Raw genomic sequence first — 22,382 nt, forward strand, 5'->3', positions numbered from 1 at the left:
GCTAATAGTACAAATAAAGACTTTTGGCGGCTAAAAGTTTCGTAAAAATGCGATTTACTCTGAATACTAGACGTGAATAGAGTTCGGCAAAAAAAATTACGCGCCGCCATGTTTGTTTACCTCCTCCATGGCTTTTAAAAATCCCGCGAGTGACGCGCGTGATTCGCACAGCTAGAACCCAGTCCTAAAACTATTGTGAGTCACCTTAAGTTCAGTCACGAAAGTGAAAAAAAGGAATTCAACGGTCAATGAGTGAACGATGTAAAAAGTTATTCCAAACTCTTCTCGTTTCATACACCCTATGCAGAACGAAAAGAGACTGGGAGCGTTTAACTTGAAAACGAGGCTAGTTGGGCCAAGTAAATAAAAATGGCCGCCTGATGTGAAGAGCGCCAATTTTTTAAAATGCAGCAAAACTGTTGCGTGCCAAACTGTACTAAAAAGAAGTACAGAACCGAAAGTGGGGAGAAAATTTATTACTTTAAATTTCCGGACGACACTATCCTCAAAAAGCGTTGGCTCCATGCCAACGCTTTTTGAGTAATCCAGTGGTCAGTGCGCTGGACTCTGGGTTAAACGGCCCGGGTTCAAGTCCTGGCTGGGGCTTAACGTTGTGTCCTTAAGCAAGACACTTCACTCACATTGTTTCGTCTTCTCGGATAGGACGTAAAGCCGGAGGTCCCGTCTCTTAAAGGGTAAGGGGTAAAAGACGTTAATTTTCCACGCACGAGATTACTGTTTGCTGGATGTCCTCCCCTGGGGTGGGTTGGGTGGGAAAACAGCAGGTCTACATCAGCTTATACTGTTGCCAATAAACCCAACCTGCTTGAACAAATAAACATGATGATGATGATGATGATGATTCGTCGAGACGAAGGAAAAGAGTTTAGAGTCAGCGAAAACACGAAGATCTGTTCTCGTCATTTTAAGCCCGAGGACTTGGTTAAAGCTGTTGGAGGTCAGCGTGTTTATGTGGAGGCAGGGGTAATTCCATCTCGATTTTCGCGGTCCAAAGTAGGTTCTCCGAAAAAGAGAGCACCTCCTAAATGTCGCAATATTTCTTCTATAACAGGGTGTTCAAACAAGGAGTTGCAACAATCTCAAAGTCAAAGTCAAACAACTGCAAATGCAGCTAAAGCAACTTTTGACACCTGTACTTCATCAGCAGCTATTAGTTATCATGATGTGGAAAGCAGCTTAAATTCGTGCGGAGATCAAACAGGTGAAGTTAAAGAACTTGTAAGTATTCGAGGTTTTGAACTCGAAAATGCGAAGTTAAAGGCTGAAATAGAGGTATTAAAACGCCAGTTGAATCTTAAAGATTCCCGCCTTTTTCAACCGCGCAATTTTACTACCGACGAGGACATTGCCTTTTATACTGGATTTCCTAACTTAGCAACATTTAATGCTGTGTTTGAATTTTTAAATACTGGATCGAAAGGAGAAAACATCAGGTACTGTTCATCAAAAGAAAGAACTGTCCAAAAGGAGTTTTACGACGGTGGAAACGAGGAACCAGAGGGATGTACTAGCATAGGTAGACGAAGAAGCTTAGAACCCAGAGAGGAGTACTTCCTTGTTCTGTGCAGATTGAGAAGAGGATTTTCAGAAAGACATCTGGATCACTTGTTTGGTATTTCACAATTGACAGTAGGCAGAACATTCCTTTCTTGGATTAATTATATATATTTAAAATTTGGTCAAGTATCTATATGGCCTAATAGGGAGGTCATAAGAGCTACAATGCCTGACAGCTTTAAAGAAAAGTACTCTTCCACCCGTGTAATAATCGATTGTATGGAAATAAGATGCCAAATGCCTTCCAGCCTTCTGTTGAATTCCAAACTGTTCGGCTCCTATAAGAACCATGTAACTCTAAAAGGCTTAGTTGGAATTGCTCCCAGTGGAGCTATAACTTTTATCAGTCAGCTATATAGTGGAAGCATTTCCGATCGTGAAATTGTTGAACGAAGTGGTTTCTTGAAGTTGGAGTTTGACAATGGTGACACCGTGATGGCTGATAAAGGTTTTACAATTGAAGACCTACTCCCACTGGGTGTAACCTTAAACATTCCCCCCTTTTTAGGTTCCAATAGCTAAATGACAGCACAAGATGTTATCAAGACTCAAGAAATTGCTTCTGTTAGAATACATGTTGAACGGGCTCTCAACAAAATCAAGAATTTTCACTTATGGGATAGTGTTGTACCCCTCAGTTTGTTTGGGGTAGTAAACCAAATGTGGAGTGTCTGTGCTTTTTTATGTAACATTCAGGACCCTCTCATTTCCGCTTAACACTGAGTTAGACAGAGCTCTGAGGTACACTACAGAATTTCAGTCAATTTAGTAAATGTAAACTTGATGATATCTCTCAGGTTAACTATTTTCTAAACCAACTAAAACTAAGGATGTGATTCGCTTGCTTTCAGTCCCAAACACTTTAAGATGTAAGTTTTACATGTAGTTCCAAAGATCTTAAAATCAAATAATAAAGAGGTACTAAACTTACAAAAGCTTTATCCTCAAAGCTATCTTATTATGCAGACCATGTTGGTTTAAACATATCCAGTTAGGTATGAGGCACAATTCTCTCTACTCGTGACAAGATTAGATTGTGGTAGTTAACCCTTCTAATGGTTACTGAACTCTACAGAGGCTGGTGCTATGGAATGTTCAAAATAGCTGTTCTTTAGGCCTTCATTCAATACTTCCCAGAATTGAGGATCAATTATGATCCTCTCTATACTTATGCCTTTGTTAGTATAGATAACAAAGTCACACCAACTTGCTCCTGTAATACCTAGTTGACCCTGTATCTGGAAGTAGTGCTGATGCCCCCTTTTCAGCCTTGGCTTTCCATTTACATTTTCTGCAAAGAAACTTTCATCTGCACATGCTTCTAAGGGACTAACATGAAATTTTGTGTAAGGACATTTAACCTCTACCAACCCAAAAGGCTTGCTACAGCCTCGGTCAATGACCTTGCCATCTGGTGATGCTGCTACAAAGGGAGAGGCCATACTGACAACAAGACCACTTTTGAACACTGAAACTGGATTCCTTGTTGAAAACATATATTTTTATACTCCTTTAAGGCTACAGGCTCGTAGGTTTTCCCATGTGCAGTTTGTTTGGCAGTAAATGGTTTGGGATGAAGCAGATTGTTTACTAGAGTGTCATGATTCCTTTGCCTTTTTACAATTGTGTGGAAATTAGATGCTGTATACCGAAATTTTCTTTCTGCCTGCCATTCGTCTGATGCTACTTGTTCAATTGTTTTCTTCTCGATGGTATTAAGCTTTACCTCATCAACAATCAAATGTTCCAGGAGTGCTTCCTGGCTGCTTCTTAAATCATCTGGCTTTTCATATGGCTCAGATTGTTGCAAAGGAAATGGAGGATATACAGAAATAGCATTTTGTTCATTATGACAGTCTACTCTTGGCATTGAGTCAATATTACAGAAAACTTGAAAATTAGACTCTGAACTGTAACTGGTAACTTGCATAGGAGCCACTTGGACATTTTCCAAATTTTGTTTCCTGTAAGTTGGTACAACCAGTAGACATAATTTGAGACAGGGCAAACTTAGGGTTGATCTTTTGAAGTTTTTCTTTTAACAAAGCCTCATCCGATGCCTGTGTACCCAAATTTTTCCAAGCTTCATACAACAAGCACCCTACTCCACTATCAGGGTTATATTCTGTGTCTAAATTCACCTTTTTTACCTCAAGTTCCATGACAGGTTGGGGCTTGATTTTATCCCCTCTTACAGGCCTGTGCCATAGTTGTAAACTTGAAGTGCATGCCTTAGCTTGTGTCATATCAGAGTCATTTTTCAAGTCCTTGATATCTTGACAACAATACAAGCTGAACTTACAGAGTTTCATCATAACAGCCAGCACATGATTGCAAAAACCAACAGTTCCTGCTACATATGTACATGAGGCATATTTAACAGCTCCAGTTACTAAACAATGTGCAACTTGTAATTTATGGGGTGGCTCAATTATTTTGAAACTATGGTAAGAAGCATTTAAAAAAGAAATAATGGTCGTCACTTGCGCAAGTTAAGTCCTTCAGATATTCATCATCAAGAAATGTTTTTGCCTTTTTCATGCTTGTTGGAACCGCATGGTTCTGTTTATTTTTGTCCAAGTTTTTTCCAGATTTAGAAATATGTAAATCCATCTCTGCCCTTGTGAATAATGGCATGCGTTGCAAATTTGTTGACCATCCAGCTACTGGAAATTTAACAGTTCTTTCCTCAGGCTTCGCATCACTTTGAGCGAGTTGTTCTTGTCTCTCCTTCCGACGCGTGTATAACAGATTTTTATCGGGATCCACAACATCTTTATCACGACCAGACGCAACATATTCAAGAACTCTTTAAAATGAAAAGTTGAAAAACTATTAATCATTTCATCAACATTTCATTTAGAAAAGTAATTCCTAAAATCCTTTGATCTTCTTGTACGATATTAAAATCTGTTTAATTCTAAGAAGTATCACGCACGACTGACAAATACTGTACTTGCCTTTTCGCCAATTGTGCCTTTGTTTTTAACCCCTTTGCTGGATCGCCACGACATTTTAACCAAAAACGAAGTTCATCTGATTTTAGAGCAGTCGGATTTCTTCCTTGAGCATTATGTGGCCTATATTGACGATGAAAGCCATACACTACCTACGTACACTGAAAATTTGCCTTACCCCAATTGATCTTTAATTTTGTTCTTTATCCTTTAAATCATAAAATTGGCTTTCCAATGGAGATGGATGTTTTTCGGGCGTTTACAAAATCGGGACCGGATCGGATCGGATCGAATCGGATTGGCAAAACTTGGGCCGGATCGGACCGGATTAACAAAATCTGGATCGGATTGCGTCCGATTGTCAAAACCCGGATCGGGGATCCGAAAAAAATCGGATCGCCATAAATTTCCCGCCAAAATAGTCACGTAAAATCTCATGATCAAGTTTTGGCATAGAAATACGACTGACTTTTTTTCGCGGCCCGGTGTAGCAAAGTTGTATTAAATGGTTCTTTTTCGTATAAGATATTCCAGAGGCGCCTCCAGCTCACTACACTAAAGGTATAGTTGTTTCGCCTAAACAAGCATAAAGAACTACAGAAGACAGACGAGGTAATTTCACATACTTTATTACTTTGAAAACTATACATAGTTATGCCATAAGAAACATATTTGTAGCTTTGAACACTGTACATAGTTTTTTTTTAATTTATTTAAACCATAGTTAATCGAGGGGACTGGTTATGAAAGCCGGCGAACTTCAAAGGACCGGCCTATTGTTTGGGTTTTGAGGTTGAGATGCACCGTCACGTGACATTGACCGTGCATCTAAAAACAACATGGCGGACGCGTGTGATGACATGTTCTTCTTTGGAGACGATTTAGAGGCAATTTTAGGAGTTTTAGAAGAAGAAGAAGACCTTGATGAGCACTTCAGAGAAGCAGCTGCTGATGTAAGCTATAGAATCTGTTTTAATAGTTAAAATATAGCCTAAAAACGTCAAAAAGGAAGATTGAACATGAAGGTCGAACAGACTAGCTTTCGACATCATGCTTTCGATCAATCACTCTTATTTCGGGCTCTATTTATAAACCATTTCTTGCCTAAACGTTATTTTATCAGCTGTTGATTTAAAGATGATTTATGAACCTAAGTAGTGTGTGATGTTGATCGTGAATTTGGTTTTGCAGGTTCACCCACTGAGCGTCACTTGCCCTCATTGTCCAAAGAAATGCAAGAGTAAGAGCGGACTGAAACGTCACATCACTGTTAAACACAAAGATAAAACAGAAGAAACAGAAGAAACTGAAACAGACAAACCAGAAAATCGAGATCTATTAACTGTGGAAACGTATGCAAGCATCGTTGGCAATGCTAAAGTGAAACTTAGAGACAGCAAAATTTATCCAAAGGTAAACAGAGACGAGATATGGTCCTACAACTGCAACACTCTACAATCTTCAACACCTAAATTTTCTGAAATTCAGGGGCTTTATATTCAATTGGCAAAGTCTGGAAATGCAGAGAGGTTTTATGCAGCCTTTTACGCTAGCATAGTCTTGCATGCTTCGAGCCATTTTGTAGGATTATCAAGAAACTCTGCTACATTACTTTGTTCAAAAGTGGCCGACTGCCTTTTAACACATAGCAAAGAAAAAGCAGAAACTCACACATGTGAACCATTGACGAAATTATCTGATAAAGAGAAGTCAGGGTTACAGTATATTGGAGGTTATGTACTACATAAGCTACATAACAAGCACAAACAAGCAAGTAAAACACTAGAAAATGACCACGCAATCTCACTGATAATGGCTGGGAAATGGGACAATCCTATTGGTGAAGATCAGAGATTGACTACAACATTGAATCGAGGTGGACTGTGGAAGATCACAAGAAATGCTCAGTCTGTTTTTGAAAGAACTGAACACTATTTCAGGGAAGCTACACGTAAAACCAGTCTGAAAAACATTCCTTTAGCTAATATTATTTCAAGATCAATGCATGATGTAACTGTTGTCGCATCTCACTCTGCCATGTTAGCCGACTCTGAAGTTGAGATTAGTAGCCATGTTGCCAAAGATGTTCTCCACAATATTATTAGTTTGTATGTTAGAGTTCGTTCTTTTTCATTTGTGAAGGACGTTATTCAAAAACACAAAATTAGATTGAAACAACTGAAATCAAAAGCTCTTCGCAAGGACATCAATAGGTCATCAACAGACTAATTACTGTAATATTCTTTAAATTCCCAAAACAAATAGACTTTTCTGTAAATTTAATGTTCCTGTTTTATTTAAAAAATATCATAATAAGTTTGACTGACGCTGTGCCTAGAATATGTATTTCAGGAATTATGCTACAAATATTCAAGTAGAAATACAAAGGAGGCAAATGTTTGAAAGTCAGTCCTTATGTATTATATTATTAAAACTTATATTAAATTATTAAAGCACAATTGTTAAAACCAATGATGTTTGTGAGTTGAATACATTGATATGAAAATGATATGGAATATATCAGACTGTTTACAGATAAGTAAGAAACCTTTCCCAACAATAAATGGGAACAATTAATCCTATTGATTTATGAAACACCAAATAAAACAGTGTTATGATATAATGCTATTTACAAATTTACAAAAAACCTGATAGAGTGAGCACACTTGAACAATGAAAGAAAATATTTTTAGGGGATAATCAAAACAAGGGATTAGTCTCTAAGATAACTATTAATCCAAAATCCTCACAGAATAAGTATGCTCACTCTAATGTATTATTTTAAAATTACAAGATCACTCACTATATATACAAGCAGTATTTAAGAAGGAATAGTAATATTACAGACGTAAAACGTGCAGTCATCAGTACAAACGCTCACATGTGAGACGCCATCTTGAATCTATGTGATGCACGGTCACGCTAGGTTGAACTCGAAAAACCAAAACAATAAGCTATCCCTTTGAAGTTCGCCGGCTTTCATAACCAGTCCCCTCGATTAACTATGTTTAAACATTATTGTAAATTACTGACCCATCATTGTCGATAGTTGCCCATAAACCTTTTTAGGAGCAATTATTAAAGATTATCATTATCATAACGAACGTTTTAATAGAACGCTATTACGGACTCCATACACTGTTTTATAGAGCGCTTAAAAATCGATGGTCGACGCTGTAATGTAACACGGCTTTTCGCAACACTGTCACAATACGCCACTTGCATTGTAACACAACACCACTTTCCCGTCACGGCCACGTCCGCCCGTAATAAAACAACCTTACATTTCGTATTGTGAGCTTAAAAACGTGTGTGGATGTTCATTTTCAACTGCATAATTGGGAGCAACTTCAGAATACCCGTCCACATCATTTACATGTGTCGGTCCCACCAAACCATCCTGTAAAGTGTCTACAAAGTCGAATTACGACCGTTAAAAGACTATAATCCGTAAAACAATAAAAAACTACGAGCATACGCGTGCTAGACGGGTTAGATCAGAGTCTAGCAAAGGAGTTAATCACCGACACTGGAAATCGCGACCAGGTATTCCTTGCGACTGTCCAAGGTTTGTTTTCCAATTTGTCCTAGCCGCTGCCAATCACTTCTTGCGAACTTACGAAACCCGTAGTTACTAAAAGTTGGAATCACCTGAAACCACCTGAAACCACCTGAAACAACCTGAAACCACCTGAAACCACCTGAAACCACCTGAAACCACCTGAAACCATCTGCAACCCCCATGGAAACCATCTGAAATTACCTGAAACCACCCAAGAAGCCATCTAAACCCACGTGAATTAAACATTATCGCAAATCGGTATCTTAATTTTCAGCATGACGCAAAGCTTCTGCATTGCTAATTTACTCTACTTTACGTCTATTTTTATCTGTTATCTCACTGTCACTGACAATGAAAATAGTTTCAGTTTCGCGACGCATTCCAAGATCTCGTTTGATAACGAAGGGAAGAGAGATAAATCTTGTAATTACACACTGTGTACACGTTTTTCGAGCTGCGCGGTCTGCGGTCTGCGTTCTGCGTTTTTGAGGTCTGTGTTAACGAGACACCTGAGTTGCTTTGTACGATTGTACCAAAAATGATTTCATATAGTAGAAGTACTTTAACGTGAAAACAGATATTCCGAGATCTCGTCTGATAACATCAATGACAAAAGAGAGATAGATAAATCTGGTAATTACACATGTATACACAAAGGAAAACTGATTGCGCACACGTCGACTGACTCAAAAGGCACACACATAACCTATGCAAGACTGGTACGGCTCGACAGTGGAGGGTCGTAACATAACCTAAGCAAGACTGGTACGGCTCGACAGTGGACGGTCGTAACTGCGATATCTTCAATAAGAATTCAACTCCAATGTTTACATAGCAGTTTCGCTTACGCATTCCGTGATCTCGTTTGATAACAAAGGGAAGAGAGATAAATCTGGTAATTACACACTGTGTAGACCTTTTTCGAGGCGTGGGTATTCGAGGTGTGCGGTTTGCGGTCTGCGGTTTGCGGTCTGCGGTTTGCGGTCTGCGGTCTGCGTTCATGTCTGCGTGCTTTCATGTAATTTTCAGGTGATTTCAGATGGTTTTAGGTGGTTTCATTGGTGGTTTCAGATGGTTTCAGATGGTTTCAGATGGTTTCAGATGGTTTCAGGTGGTTTCAGGTGGTTTCAGGTGGTTTCAGGTGGTTTCAGGTGATTCCAACTTTTAGTAACTACCTACGAAACCAATGATGTGGAACTATGGTGGCTACTGTTGCTTGCCGATGTTATATCCGTCGGCAAAACGTAGAAGTCAGTAAATGTGGCCGATTCTGCCAGGGAAATTTTATTGTCTGGAGCTTTGGCTTGTCAGGAGACAGCAAAGGGGGCCCACACAAGCGGCGCGTCTGGTCGTTTGTTCGAAATATAAAGAAATGTATGGGAGAATATTGAAGAGTCGTAATATCGTAAACTTATATCAAGGAATGTCTATGTTAAGGCTCAAAATAAATGTAAACCTACCTCACTTGATGTGTAGTGTCGTTTCTGTGGTTCTAAATGGCGAATTTAAGCCGAGCGATTTGGTGGGTTTTGCGTTGACCGTTACTTTACGTTATAATCAATTAAAATAAACTTCAGAATACCCGGCCACTCATCATGACATGTCATTGAATAAGAATAGCATCTATTGTGATATGCCTCATTCTTCGAAGCCTCCCGACACATGTAAATGATGTGGACGGGTATTCTGAAGTTGCTCCTCGTAGTTTTCGTATTATTACGGAAACTAAGAGGGGTATTAGTTTTCGAAATTACGAAAACTAATACCCCTAAATTTACCGTTAAATTTGACCTAAAACTCGGTGCAAAGGATCGGACAGGATCTGTAGTTTTTGGTTTTTAATTTATTCATATTTTATTACCAGTGGGATCTTTTTAATTATTTTAATGTTATGAATTGTAAAGCGCTTTGGTCAATTGGTGGAGTTAGCTCTGTATAAATTATGTTTAATTAAATTAATAATTTGATAGATTAGACCTGTTTCGGTTATAATTTCACTTCATATTTCGACGGATTCGATTTTAGGGGGTCTTAGTTTTCGTAATCTCGAAAACTAAAAAGGGTCTAGCCGATCTTAGGTCTTAGGTCTTCGTTTTCGAGGTCTTAGTTTTCGTAATACCCGGGGTAGGAGGGGGGGGGAGTCAGAGGATTTTGCCTGTGTCACTTTAAAATATGCCTAATTACCCTCTCCCTTGCCTCCCCCTCCCAAGGCTCTGTGGTATTTTACTGGTCTCCCTCATTGACTGGCAATTTTCTACAGTCTCCCTTTATGCTCTGTTAGTGATGATTGATCCCCCTATTCCCCCAGAAAACCATATGATCCCCTAAAATCCTCCCAGCCCCTCCCCCCATGACTGGTCCCTAAGTTTAAAAAGAATATCTGTTTGAGGAATATAATTTGTTTAAAGCATATTCTTATGTGGATGACAACAGCGAAAACATTTTTCCGATTTAGTTCATCTTGCTGCTAAAATATTTGATAAATTTGCCTTTTTATTCTTAAACAGGTTCAAAAAAACATTTAATACTACTCCCAGACATAAAATGGCAATAGCTATATTGCCAAATTGGATCCTAATTCAACCTAGCAATTAACAATATTTTCAGTCTCGTGTCTGCAGAAAAAAAAATCAGTGTTTTTTTTTTTTAGCTGAGTAAAAGGGGAATTCTTTTTTTTTTAATTCAATAATGCTAGTAGTTACTTTTCGGTTCCATTTAATATTTCAAGTGAGTGAAGATAGTTGTCCCTGCAGCCAATAAGAATTTGATTGTCAACTACAACAGGTGAAGAAAATACTTCACCAGGCACTGAATAAAAAGCTAACAGAACTCCTGAATAAAAATCCAAAATATATAGGGTTCCAACACTTGACAGGGCAAACGCTGCTAGTTGAGTGTCACGCTTGTCACGATACCTTGCATTACATGTTGCGCGACAGGAAATATTGCTGTTCACCAAGGCTACATAGGGACTTGAATATACTGGGCTATCAGTTGTAAAACTCCATGAGAGCTCTCCATTTAGTGACAGGCAATAGACACCTTTGTCATGAGGGCCAAACACAATACAGTGAGAGAACCTGGAATTGTGTTTTACATCCTGGTACAAAGTCGGTGAACAGAACACTGAGGCTTGGGTCTCAAACTCCCATAGCTTATTACCTTGAAAGTCAAAAGAATAAACAAATCCATTGACGCATGCACAAACTATACCAATAAGGTGTCACTAATGATGATGCAAACACTGGCTTAAGACACTGCTGACTCCAAAGTACTGTATGCTCGGTAGCGTCAATGGCAAAAAGACAGCCAGTCAGTGTAGCAATGAATACTAAGTGTGGTTTATTATTAATACATGGAGAACTGAAACAAGATCCTCCACCACAGTGTATTGCAGCAATGCACTGCCTGTTTGTGACATCAAGGGCGTACAAATGGTGGTCATGTGACCCCACCCAGGTCAATCCAGTCTGCCGGTCAATGCAGGGAGAACTTTTCACAGCTGCACCTGTTTGGAATGTCCAACTTATTTCACCAGTGAAGTGGTTGAGTACATATACTTGGCCATCATAACAGCCTAGAAAAAAAAAAATATTAGGTTTCAGTTGATGAGATGGGGAGCAGATCATTGTCTCCGTTATTATGGGGAATTTTCCAGGGTTTTTGTTCCTAGGTCTCAGATTGATTTTTCCAGTGCTCCAAATTTCACCTTAAAAACCTTTAAGGTTTTAAAATCAATTTTCGTTACTTATTTTCTATATACATTAATTTTCTTAGAACCTAAACTTTGAAAACTTTATTGCTTGAGTTAAGCAGATTTTCAGGACTTCTCAGGACACATAGCCTTTTTCCAGGACATTGCAGTCCTAGAAAATGTAAATATAAAATTCCAAATATTCCAGGACCCATACAAAACCAGCTGTTACAGAGGAGGCCCTAATAGCTTTCAAGCTTTACCAAAAATTGTTAATTATATTTTTTGTAAGGCACGGTGTTTAATTTGTCTCAGTTTAAGCTAAAAGAAGGGAGGGGATGGAAGGGTGGGGAAGGTTTGGAAGAAAAATGAATTAATGAAATGAATAACGAGATAAGCAGCAGGCTCCTTTCTCCTGAGAATGTTTACAATGGTTACATATTCTTACATTGAGAATTCTAATATTGGTAGTGCAAAAAACACTCTAGAGAAAGTGAAAACAGGGTCAATACATGCACTTTAAACACTCAAGTGTACATTCAGATCCTGTAACATAATTACAAGGTTTACCATAATTATTTGCCTTATTTATTTCTGGTTTGCTCCCACAGTGTACTCCCTAGTATCTAAAAACAACATACAATACTTACCCACTACAACATATCTACCACAAAGTGAAAGAGCTGCAGAGGATTCAATTCTGTCCCCCAGTCTACTCTCCCACAGTACTTTGCCATCACTCAGTCTGATGCACATGAACACATGACTGTGGGAACCAATGAAAACTTCCCCCTCAGACCTCCCTGGTGCATGCACCACAAGAGGTGAGGCATCAATACATTTGTAAAGACAAGTTCGCCACTGACAAGAAACAGAAACTCTCCCTTCTGCAGTGTTAAAATTTCCTGTATCTGGGTTGACAGCCATGGAACCTTTATGATCTTGGACAGAAGAGAAGAACTGGTCAGGGACCTTTGGTATTAATGGTGACCCTGCTACCTCACAAGGTACAGCACTGGCTGAGACACTGGCTTGACTGGCAGAAAATGTTTGTGCCTTGCTTGCCACAACCCCATCTGTGCTTGGTGTTGAGTGTTTACAAATGTTACAAACATTAAACTGGTTTTGTCTCTGCATAGAACAAAACAGGTTTTCAATTCAGGTACATCTGACAGTGCAGTTATGTTAAAATCCTTATTTTCTTCTAGGGCCTGGATCTTTTTTGCTGCCTTACTGTTGTAATGGGAGGCAGCATCAGCCAGAGTTGAGAACAATCTTTTCACTCTAAGAACGGGTATTTCTTCAAAAGGAACACTGGATGAAGGAGCTGAAGATATTTTGTTTGTATCTTCATGAAGATGATATGTCTCCTTAGAGCTCAGATCATTTCTTTCATTGGGAATATTGAGTTTCCTCTCCAGGTAGTTACAAAGAACACCAAAAGGTTTTGTTAAAATTATGTCCAATAACTCTGACAGATCAACTTCTGTCTCCTCTTCAGTAACAAATGTCTCAATTAAATCCATCAGCCTTACTACATTAAGAGATGACCCACCACAAGAGATAAACATCTTCCTTAAAATCTCTTTGTTTGATATGAAACAAATCATTGATATGAAACAAATCATTGTCCTGTTTTGTCACATTGTCTGTAAAAACCTTCTGTTCACCATTGGTTTCAATGACTCCCAACTTTTCATTCCAGGCATATCTCAGAAACTCTCTAGTAGACATGTCCTTTAGCTTTGTTCTTTTCTGGGCTTCAACCAATAAGCAGCCTCTATTGACCTTCCCATGGGCTGTCATTGGCAGATGAGAAATCATATGTACAGAGTCAGGCTGAGCATCAACCGGTAAGACCCTCCATATGCTTCTTTTAAAAGATGACAATTCATTGTCATCATGTGACAGAGATTTGCTTACTATAAATAAATGAAGTTTATCAAGTTTTCTGTTGGCAGTTTTGTCTAAAACCAGGGAACATGTTATTTCTGGGATCTGTTCAGAAATTTGCTGTTCAATCCAATCAAGATTTATTCTTTTGCCCATTCGCTTGGTCTGCCTGTCTTTGCGTCCTTAGGACCAAATGGTGTTGTCTTTCACAAATCCCCAATGCCCTGTGGCACGCATTGTTCCTGGTTGAGTTGGGTCTCATTGTTTAGAAGACACACCCTGTTTGATCCATCTAACAAAGCCAGGAGAAAAAATCAGATTTACATGATTTCTCCTTAAAATGGAAAAAAATAGGCCTGCATGTCCCCTCCTAGAAATAGAGAAAAAAATCAGATTTGCATGTTCTCCCCCAGTGACTCACTATATATGATCTAAATTGACTCCAGAGGCAAACAAATATCAGCATCAAAGAAATCATGTATGACACAAATATTAAGGCCATGTTCTATAGCCTTTCATCATTTAATAAGGTTTTACTTATAGTCACCACAATTAACTAACCAATGTATATTTAGCCCTTTCCTTCTGAACCAATTTCTCCATTTTCATCTTGCACTTCAATGATAATTTGTGTCTGACAGAGGAGCACCCAGTGGTACTTCAGAATCATTAACTTCCTTGGCTGAGTAGTTCTCCAGATCTCTATGTCCAGATGTTACATTTCCACAAAGATTACCACCTCCATCCTCCAATTTACAATCAGTAGTTTTATGACAAGATGCCCAGCAGGAAACCTCTGTGATGCCATAAAGATTGTAGATTGAGGTTTTACTCTGAAGAGACCTCTATTTCCTGAGAGTGGAGATAGTGGGGCAGGTTTCCCCACCAAATGCCAGCACTCTGAGAGATGGATCTTTTACTGAGAATCTTTGACTGAATTAGTTCTCAACCGATGTGTTACATCAAGGATGGAGTCAGCTGTTTAGGATATAGAAATAAAACATAGTCGAGTCACAAAAGAAATTATGCAGTACAACTTTGTCTTATAGGTGATCACTGCAGTTATTCACTCCAGGTGGTTTCTGACAATTTTGCAGGAACAAATTTTAGTTTGTATGCAAATTTCCCATAATTAATCTTTGCTGAGAAAATTGCTTGTCAGTGCTGAGTATCTGATTCAAGGAAAGGAGGGAATTAAGTCAATTCCATCCTTTTTTTATATTACATTGTTAGTAGCACCAACTGGTGTATGGTTTTCATGGTTTTGTATCTCAAAAAACTCTTACCTGTAAAATGGTCACCGCGCCTTTCTTCATCAAAAAGAATGTTGCAATGCTTGAACGGCGCCATTTTAACACTGAATGGCACAATTACAAGTCTGGCTCCTACTGCAAATGCTGTGAACATTTGAACAATGAAAGGTTCAAAGGTGTAGGGAGAGGTAAGGAATATTATATCATGAGATGTCACTTGGAAAATGTTCCTGTTGGATATGAAGATTATGTATTACATTTAGTACTGGATTACGCATTTATAAATGTTGTGGTGTATGGATTTTACAAGATGATTCAAGTGCTATCTTAAAGGTGACATTCTCAAAATTTGAAGCTTTCAAGAACAATTAAGGTGTGCAACTCTATACAAAGGTGTCAAGCTTCTCAAACTGAAACAACAGAGTATTTAATCAAGACTAATGTACACCTATTTGCAGTCATTGCAGTTAATTTGTATTCATTACATATAACCTTTACTATGATTTTCATGAAGCAGGTATTTAAAGTATTGCTGACCATGTCACCAAGTACAACAATGGCTTCCTATGTTCAAAAGCGTTGCACATGCATATGTAATTCACAGTAAATTAGCACATGTAGCCTATTGCATGTGCATTTGGCTGGGTACAGTAAAATTAGCATATCTAGTTTGCCACTTAGGACTTTGACATTTTGGAATAAAGTAATCACTTTATTCCAAACTCAACTCAACCGAATAACTCTCAACCGGACATCGTGAGTGAGGGGCTCCAAAGAAGAGGTTCAAGGACAGCCTAAAGAAGTCACTCAGCACCTGCAACATCGACCACAAAAAGTGGTCTGACCTGGCTACAGACCGTGGTACCTGGCGCCACACAATCAACCAAGCCACTGCTCAATTTGAGAAGGACAGACGTGAGGTACTTAAAGACAAGGGTTCTGTCCTTGTGTACCGGTTCACAAGGGAATTACCATTGTTCTTTCTTTGTTTAGGAGTTATTGCTTAGCTATTGTGTATTGTTTGGTCTTTTGTATTGGCTCTTGTGAACCGGTACACGAGGACAGAACCAAGACAAGCGTCAGAGGAGGAAAGCCCGCGCCGCCTCCACCTTCACTCCTGACACCACCTTTCTCTGCAGACACTGCCCGCGGATCTGCCTTTCCCGCATCGGTCTGGTCAACCACGAACGTGCCTGCAGCCGATGTCAACGTGGACAACCTTTTTAATCTTCGCTCGCGAAGTCAAGCCAACACTATCAACACCACACTATCAGCAATGGAGGATTAGATGTGAATCCAATACCCTCCTTTCTGACCATGATAAACTTATTGGGCAGCAGTAGATATTACTTTTCCTACTCCTCCTGCCCCCCCCCCACTCCCACCTACCCCACCCCCCACCTACCACCTTATTTATTGTTGAGTGACACTCAACAATAAATAAGAAAACAAAGCTCCAATGAGCAAAATGGTGTAACAAGATTAAAATGGATTAGGAGAAAGTACTTAACACCAAAGGATAACCTACAGACAGAAATAATTCAGTAAAAGATAGGAAACAAACAAAGTACTTGAAAACAGGAAATTGTGTGACAGAAACTATCAAAAATAGTGATTGCTACGCGAGGCATGAATTCAACAAAGACTACGAGCTAGGCTTAATATTACAACTTGAGCTAATACAGTATAAAACAGTGAAAGGGGAAAATGAAATCACTAGTGTAATGAAGCCATAATTTGGTACAGAAAACACAGGAATCATTGCAACAATGGATTGGAAGTAGGTAAGCAAAATATTACAGTTGCTATTACGAAAACAATTGCAGTTTATCATTAGCAGAGAAATTACATGCTGTGTGACAAAGGTCAGAGTAAATAAATAAAATACAGTTGTAAGATAAAAGGAATATGTGGCTAAACTAAGCAAATTCTAACCCAAAAATCACTACAAAAATACAAATGGAAACAACTACATGCTAAGCTTAGGGCTCGAGCAAACATAAAATACTGAAACATACCAAAAGCTAGCAGAGCTTACAATCCGCCTTAAGGGCACTCTTAGGAAGGCAACAAATCAACTGAACTTACCGAGCAATGGTTGTAACTTATAGTAAAATACAGGAAAAGGTAAAAATAACTTAAAACCAAATATGGGCTAGGAGCGGTCAATTAAACAGGAATTACGTAAGGGAAATCGGTGTTTACTCTTACACAACAGGACAAGGGTAGGCACAGGAATAATACAATTAACACATTACTAATACAATTAACACATTACTAATACAATTAACACATTACTAATACAATTAACACATTACTAATACAATTAACACATTACTAATACAATTAACACATTACTAAAATTACTGACAAATCACTAAAATTCCAGAAAATAAAATAAACAGAGGAACGAACATGTCTTAAGTAGAAAATAAGCCTAAGTGACTCTGTCACACTCATGCAAGGCCTTGTTTAACGGTATTTCGTTTTCCTTCCTTCAATTCACTCAGTCGTCTCACGGGTGTAAAACCACTGTTAGAAAGAACTTGATCCCAAATAAAGTCTACCTTGCTGCGATTGGGTAAAAATGTTTTCCATCGAAGTAAATATTTTTCAAATAACTTAAGTAGCTCCTTTTCTAGAAACAAAAAAAGGACGCTCAGTTTTAATAGAAAGTTGCAGACCAGCTCAAATCAATCGGTGCGAAGCAATTTCCGGACTTCAACACTCCAGGAGTACAGGACACCAAACTAATTGACTGTCTCGTCCTTCACGCAGTGTCTCCAAAAAAATTTTCACTTTGGAAGCTTGAACTTCAGTCGAGTTCATTGAACGTGATGTGTTCTTGCTCCAGAACTAAAAGTGAGGGCGATATTACTCCCAAAAGAAAGGGAAATCGCTTCGAACACATCATGGAGATTCATCATTTAGCAACACTCCGGGCTGAGGAGTTATATTTTCTTGAGCATAATGGGGAAAGAGTACCATAGAACGCCGTACATTAATTATGCATGCCACTTCTTTGTCTTTCACAACAAACTTTAAAAACAAAGTCTACTAGTCTGAATGCATAATTAATATATGGGGTTATATGGTACTCTTGCCCATAATGGTACTAAAAAAATTTCCAGCCCTAACTGGCAAGTCATCTAACCCCTTTCTCAAGCAAGTAACTTTTCTCATTTGTTCTCGTGGCATTGTCAACACCGTGTTGGAGCCCGCATTATCGTAAATGTAAACATGAGTGATACACTCTGCCCAAGCGTGTACGTGGGATTTAAAGGATTAGTCAGACCACCGAGCAAGAAACGAACGCAACGCCGCTTTAATGCTAGAATTCTGCTGCCATCATTGCCAGTAATGTACTCTTAAAACGGTGAGTACATATCTCGTCGAGACAATGACCAAAAATCTTGTCTTTGTCCGATGGACTTTATGTGCGAAATAATAACAGACTTGAATGTTTCTAAACCCGGAAGTGTGACTAGCGACTGTGTAGATTCCACACGGTAATCAATTTTTATTTTTTTCAAGGATTTTCCTTGATACATTGATATGATCAGCGGGCGACACCCGAATCAATTTCAACCCCGAGGCAGTTCCGCACTTTATAGCTATGAGGGTTACTTTTTGTTACTAATGAGGTAAAAGTCATTCTTCTATTTTCTTACCCGACAATATCTTTTCGGAGCTGTAACATGCATTATAAAATACGCATCCGATCCAGATATGTTAGAAATAACGGGAAAAAATAGTTTCGCTGAGAAACTATTTTGTTCTTCTTTAGACAGGGTCAAGACTTGTCAGCTAACCAATGAAATCTGGAAAGTAATCTTTTGTGTTTGTGGTTTGACTGCGGGTAATGAAGAAGTTTTCATTATCTGTTAATGCTGTCGCATTAGATTAGTACGGCGGCATTTAGTTTAAATTTTGTTACCAGTCTTCGCTCGGACAAGTGATGCCTGTTTTCACTGTTCGAGACAAGGTTGTACCTCGGCCAACCTAAACGAATTTCAGGGCGTTAAATTTGCTCTGAGGACCTTATTGTCAACGGTTTTACTCGACCTATATAAACGGAAAGACTAAACGGAAACGGAGGGCGATGTAACAAGGAACCTAAGGAGTGATTAAAGGTAGAAACAATTCTACGAGGCCGAGCGTTTTTAATCTTCAGGACAGTATGTATTACCAACAGTTACATTATCATTATTTTAAGTTACATGTTTGACTTGTGCTCTGCAAAGTAACTTGAACAAAATGGGAGAAAAAATCGCAGTCCATTTCGGATTTCCAAAACTGGTTCAGATACAACAGATAACAGTATAATATTCATTTCGCTCTCTTGGTTGCATGTAAACATTCCGAGGTTGAGACGGACGCGTTTCCAAGTACGACGCATTTTTGCTTCTGAATCGACAGTTATAGATCGGTTAGAATCTTTATCAGGGAGTATTTCAGAAGGGACTTTACCCAATAATTCCACAAACAACCGACAATCAATGTAAGGAATATATAAATGTGAACAGAGATAAAAGCTGCGCAATTTCCCCCTCGGCATATTCTTTTATTTTTTTTACAGTGGTTAGGTCAGATTTTCGTTAGTTCAAGTTCTCAGCTTCAGGCGCGGCAGTGAGAAAATGAAAAAGAAACGGCTCAAGCATGTAAAGGCATGGCTTAAGCTCTAATCTGCATAAAATCTCGAAGCAATGGTAAATTTTCAGCCGTTTACTTTGACATTCTCTTTCAGACTTGATAAAAATGTCAAGCCTTCACTTAATGTTTGCCACAAGCGATTAAAATTGTGGTCACGTGACCAGTTATCTTGCTTTGATTGGGTTAAAGGAAATCAAAATAGGCGGTCGAAATTGCCTACAATATATTTCAATTGAGTGTTGCTGAAATTCTATGGCTGTTCCCTACTGATTCTATCCAGAAAGGTTGACAGGGATTTGCAGTTTAAGAGATAATGAACTAAACACGTCACGTGACACAATTTTTCTCTAAATATCTTGTATTTGATGATAAAATTAACGGTAAAAAACTACGACGTTTCGAAGTCTGCATGACCTCATTATCAAGTAAAATGTTAAAACTGATGTAAAATTGTAGCTCAGAGATTATATACAAATAAGATGTGATAACTTCATTAGAATAATGAGCGTTCATTGTTATTGGTGTCAGATCGTGCAGTATATGTTTAAATAAACACTTTTGCACGTATTGAGTCAGACTGCGTGTTTAACTTTGGTTTTTGTTCGCGAATGAATAACATTTCGTGGATTAGGCAGTCCATTTTCCCGCGGCATTTCTTGAGAACGGAAAACATTTTCCCCAGGCCAGCGGACGCTACACCGTGGGCCTCCCTCAGATGCTTGCCAATGACAGAGGCTTTATGTTCTTCTATGCGTTGATGAAGATGGCGTGTGGTATAACCGATATAATCCGCATCGCACGAATCACATTTAAAAGTGTAAACAACACACGCCATCTTCATCAACGCATAGAAGAACATAAAGCCTCTGTCATTGGCAAGCATCTGAGGGAGGCCCACGGTGTAGCGTCCGCTGGCCTGGGGAAAATGTTTTCCGTTCTCAAGAAATGCCGCGGGAAAATGGACTGCCTAATCCACGAAATGTTATTCATTCGCGAACAAAAACCAAAGTTAAACACGCAGTCTGACTCAATACGTGCAAAAGTGTTTATTTAAACATATACTGCACGATCTGACACCAATAACAATGAACGCTCATTATTCTAATGAAGTTATCACATCTTATTTGTATATAATCTCTGAGCTACAATTTTACATCAGTTTTAACATTTTACTTGATAATGAGGTCATGCAGACTTCGAAACGTCGTAGTTTTTTACCGTTAATTTTTATCATCAAATGTATTTCTAAACATTCTCTGATTAGAAATATCTTGTAGAATGCAAAATACTTCTATTCCGGACAGGAATCATTTCTTCATAAAAAAAAATAGCATTTTGCGTGATCATAAATAGTGATCATGATGAATTAATCAACCCAACATTCTCAAAGATTAAACCAGACATGAAATTACGGGATCTGCATTTTTTTTTAATTTTTTTGGAGTTTTTTGTTTCCTTATATTTATAAGTGTTTATCGTAAATCTTACGGGTGATACCAAACTCGTGGATATGGAACATGAAACGGAAAATAAATAGTGATCCTCCGCAAAGCACTGTAATTACAAAGCATGATTTTTTTTGCTGTGAATGACTAGCATCAAGTTGCAGTCACGTGTTAGAACTCTAGAAACCCAATTCTCTCATCTCATTTTCTCTCCTCTATTCTTTGTCTTTAATTTCAGCCCAGTCATTACGGCTTCTCTTCTCCGTTTCTCGCTCCCAGTTATAATTTACCTATTATTTAGTCCACTTTTCCCTCGAGCGTTTTGTATTTTCTACATACTTTAATTTTAAAAAGAAAACATTTTGGTTCCTTTCCGAACGATCATTTCTGCAAAGTGTACATGAGATCCCTGCAGTGGAACTAGCTTGAGGGGCTTCCCCTCATAATTTCGCTGAAAAATATTTAACGGCTAATAAGTCCTGCCAGTAGTAACATGACACACTTGGCATCAATTTAAACAGGCCGTGTATCCTTAATAAGCAAAATAAACAAATAGAGGCAACTTTAAAATTGTTTTATTGACTTGAAATAAGAAGGTATGGCAAACAGTTTACTCACACACTCGCTACAGCGCACTGATGCATTCTGGGTGATACCAGAATGGAGATACGAGTACCTTGATTACTGGAATGCCATATTTGTATGGGGAATACACGAGTGCGTTCACTCCTGCAAGCGCACTGATGCATTCTGGGTGATACCAGAATGAAGATACGAGTACCTTGATTACTGGTATACCATATTTGTATGGGGAATACACGAGTGCGTTCACTCCTGCAAGCGCACTGATGCATTCTGGGTGATACCAGAATGAAGATACGAGTACCTTGATTACTGGAATACCATATTTGTATGGGGAATACACGAGTGCGTTCACTCCTGCAAGCGCACTGATGCATTCTGGGTGATACCAGAATGAAGATACGAGTACCTTGATTACTGGAATACCATATTTGTATGGGGAATACACGAGTGCGTTCACTCCTGCAAGCGCACTGATGCATTCTGGGTGATACCAGAATGAAGATACGAGTACCTTGATTACTGGAATACCATATTTGTATGGGGAATACACGAGTGCGTTCACTCCTGCAAGCGCACTGATGCATTCTGGGTGATACCAGAATGAAGATACGAGTACCTTGATTACTGGAATACCATATTTGTATGGGGAATACACGAGTGCGTTCACTCCTGCAAGCGCACTGATGCATTCTGGGTGATACCAGAATGAAGATACGAGTACCTTGATTACTGGAATACCATATTTGTATGGGGAATACACGA

At 38.7% G+C, this 22,382-nt stretch overlaps 1 protein-coding gene and 2 pseudogenes across 2 annotated transcripts; 1 reads left to right on the forward strand and 2 right to left on the reverse strand.

Moving 5' to 3' along the window:
- Positions 1-2,519: 2,519 nt before the first annotated feature.
- On the reverse strand, positions 2,520-3,900 carry LOC148722860 (uncharacterized; annotated as a pseudogene).
- Positions 3,901-5,254: 1,354 nt separating this feature from the next.
- Positions 5,255-7,007, forward strand: LOC111330803 (uncharacterized). The gene is made up of 2 exons (XM_022935757.2): positions 5,255-5,488; positions 5,727-7,007. The coding sequence occupies exons 1-2, from the start codon at positions 5,375-5,377 to the stop codon at positions 6,762-6,764; spliced, it is 1,152 nt and encodes a 383-aa protein (XP_022791492.1). The 5' UTR covers positions 5,255-5,374; the 3' UTR covers positions 6,765-7,007.
- A 3,576-nt stretch (positions 7,008-10,583) lies between these two features.
- Positions 10,584-15,169, reverse strand: LOC111335794 (beta-alanine-activating enzyme-like; annotated as a pseudogene). Its single transcript, XR_015991984.1, has 4 exons — positions 14,971-15,169; positions 14,246-14,662; positions 12,442-13,976; positions 10,584-11,674 (listed from the first exon to the last, which is right to left on the reverse strand). The product of XR_015991984.1 is annotated as a beta-alanine-activating enzyme-like (transcript).
- Between the last annotated feature and the right edge of the window lie 7,213 nt (positions 15,170-22,382).

This window comes from Stylophora pistillata, chromosome 9 (genome assembly GCF_964205215.1).
Source record: "Stylophora pistillata chromosome 9, jaStyPist1.2, whole genome shotgun sequence".
Lineage (NCBI taxonomy): Eukaryota > Metazoa > Cnidaria > Anthozoa > Scleractinia > Pocilloporidae > Stylophora > Stylophora pistillata.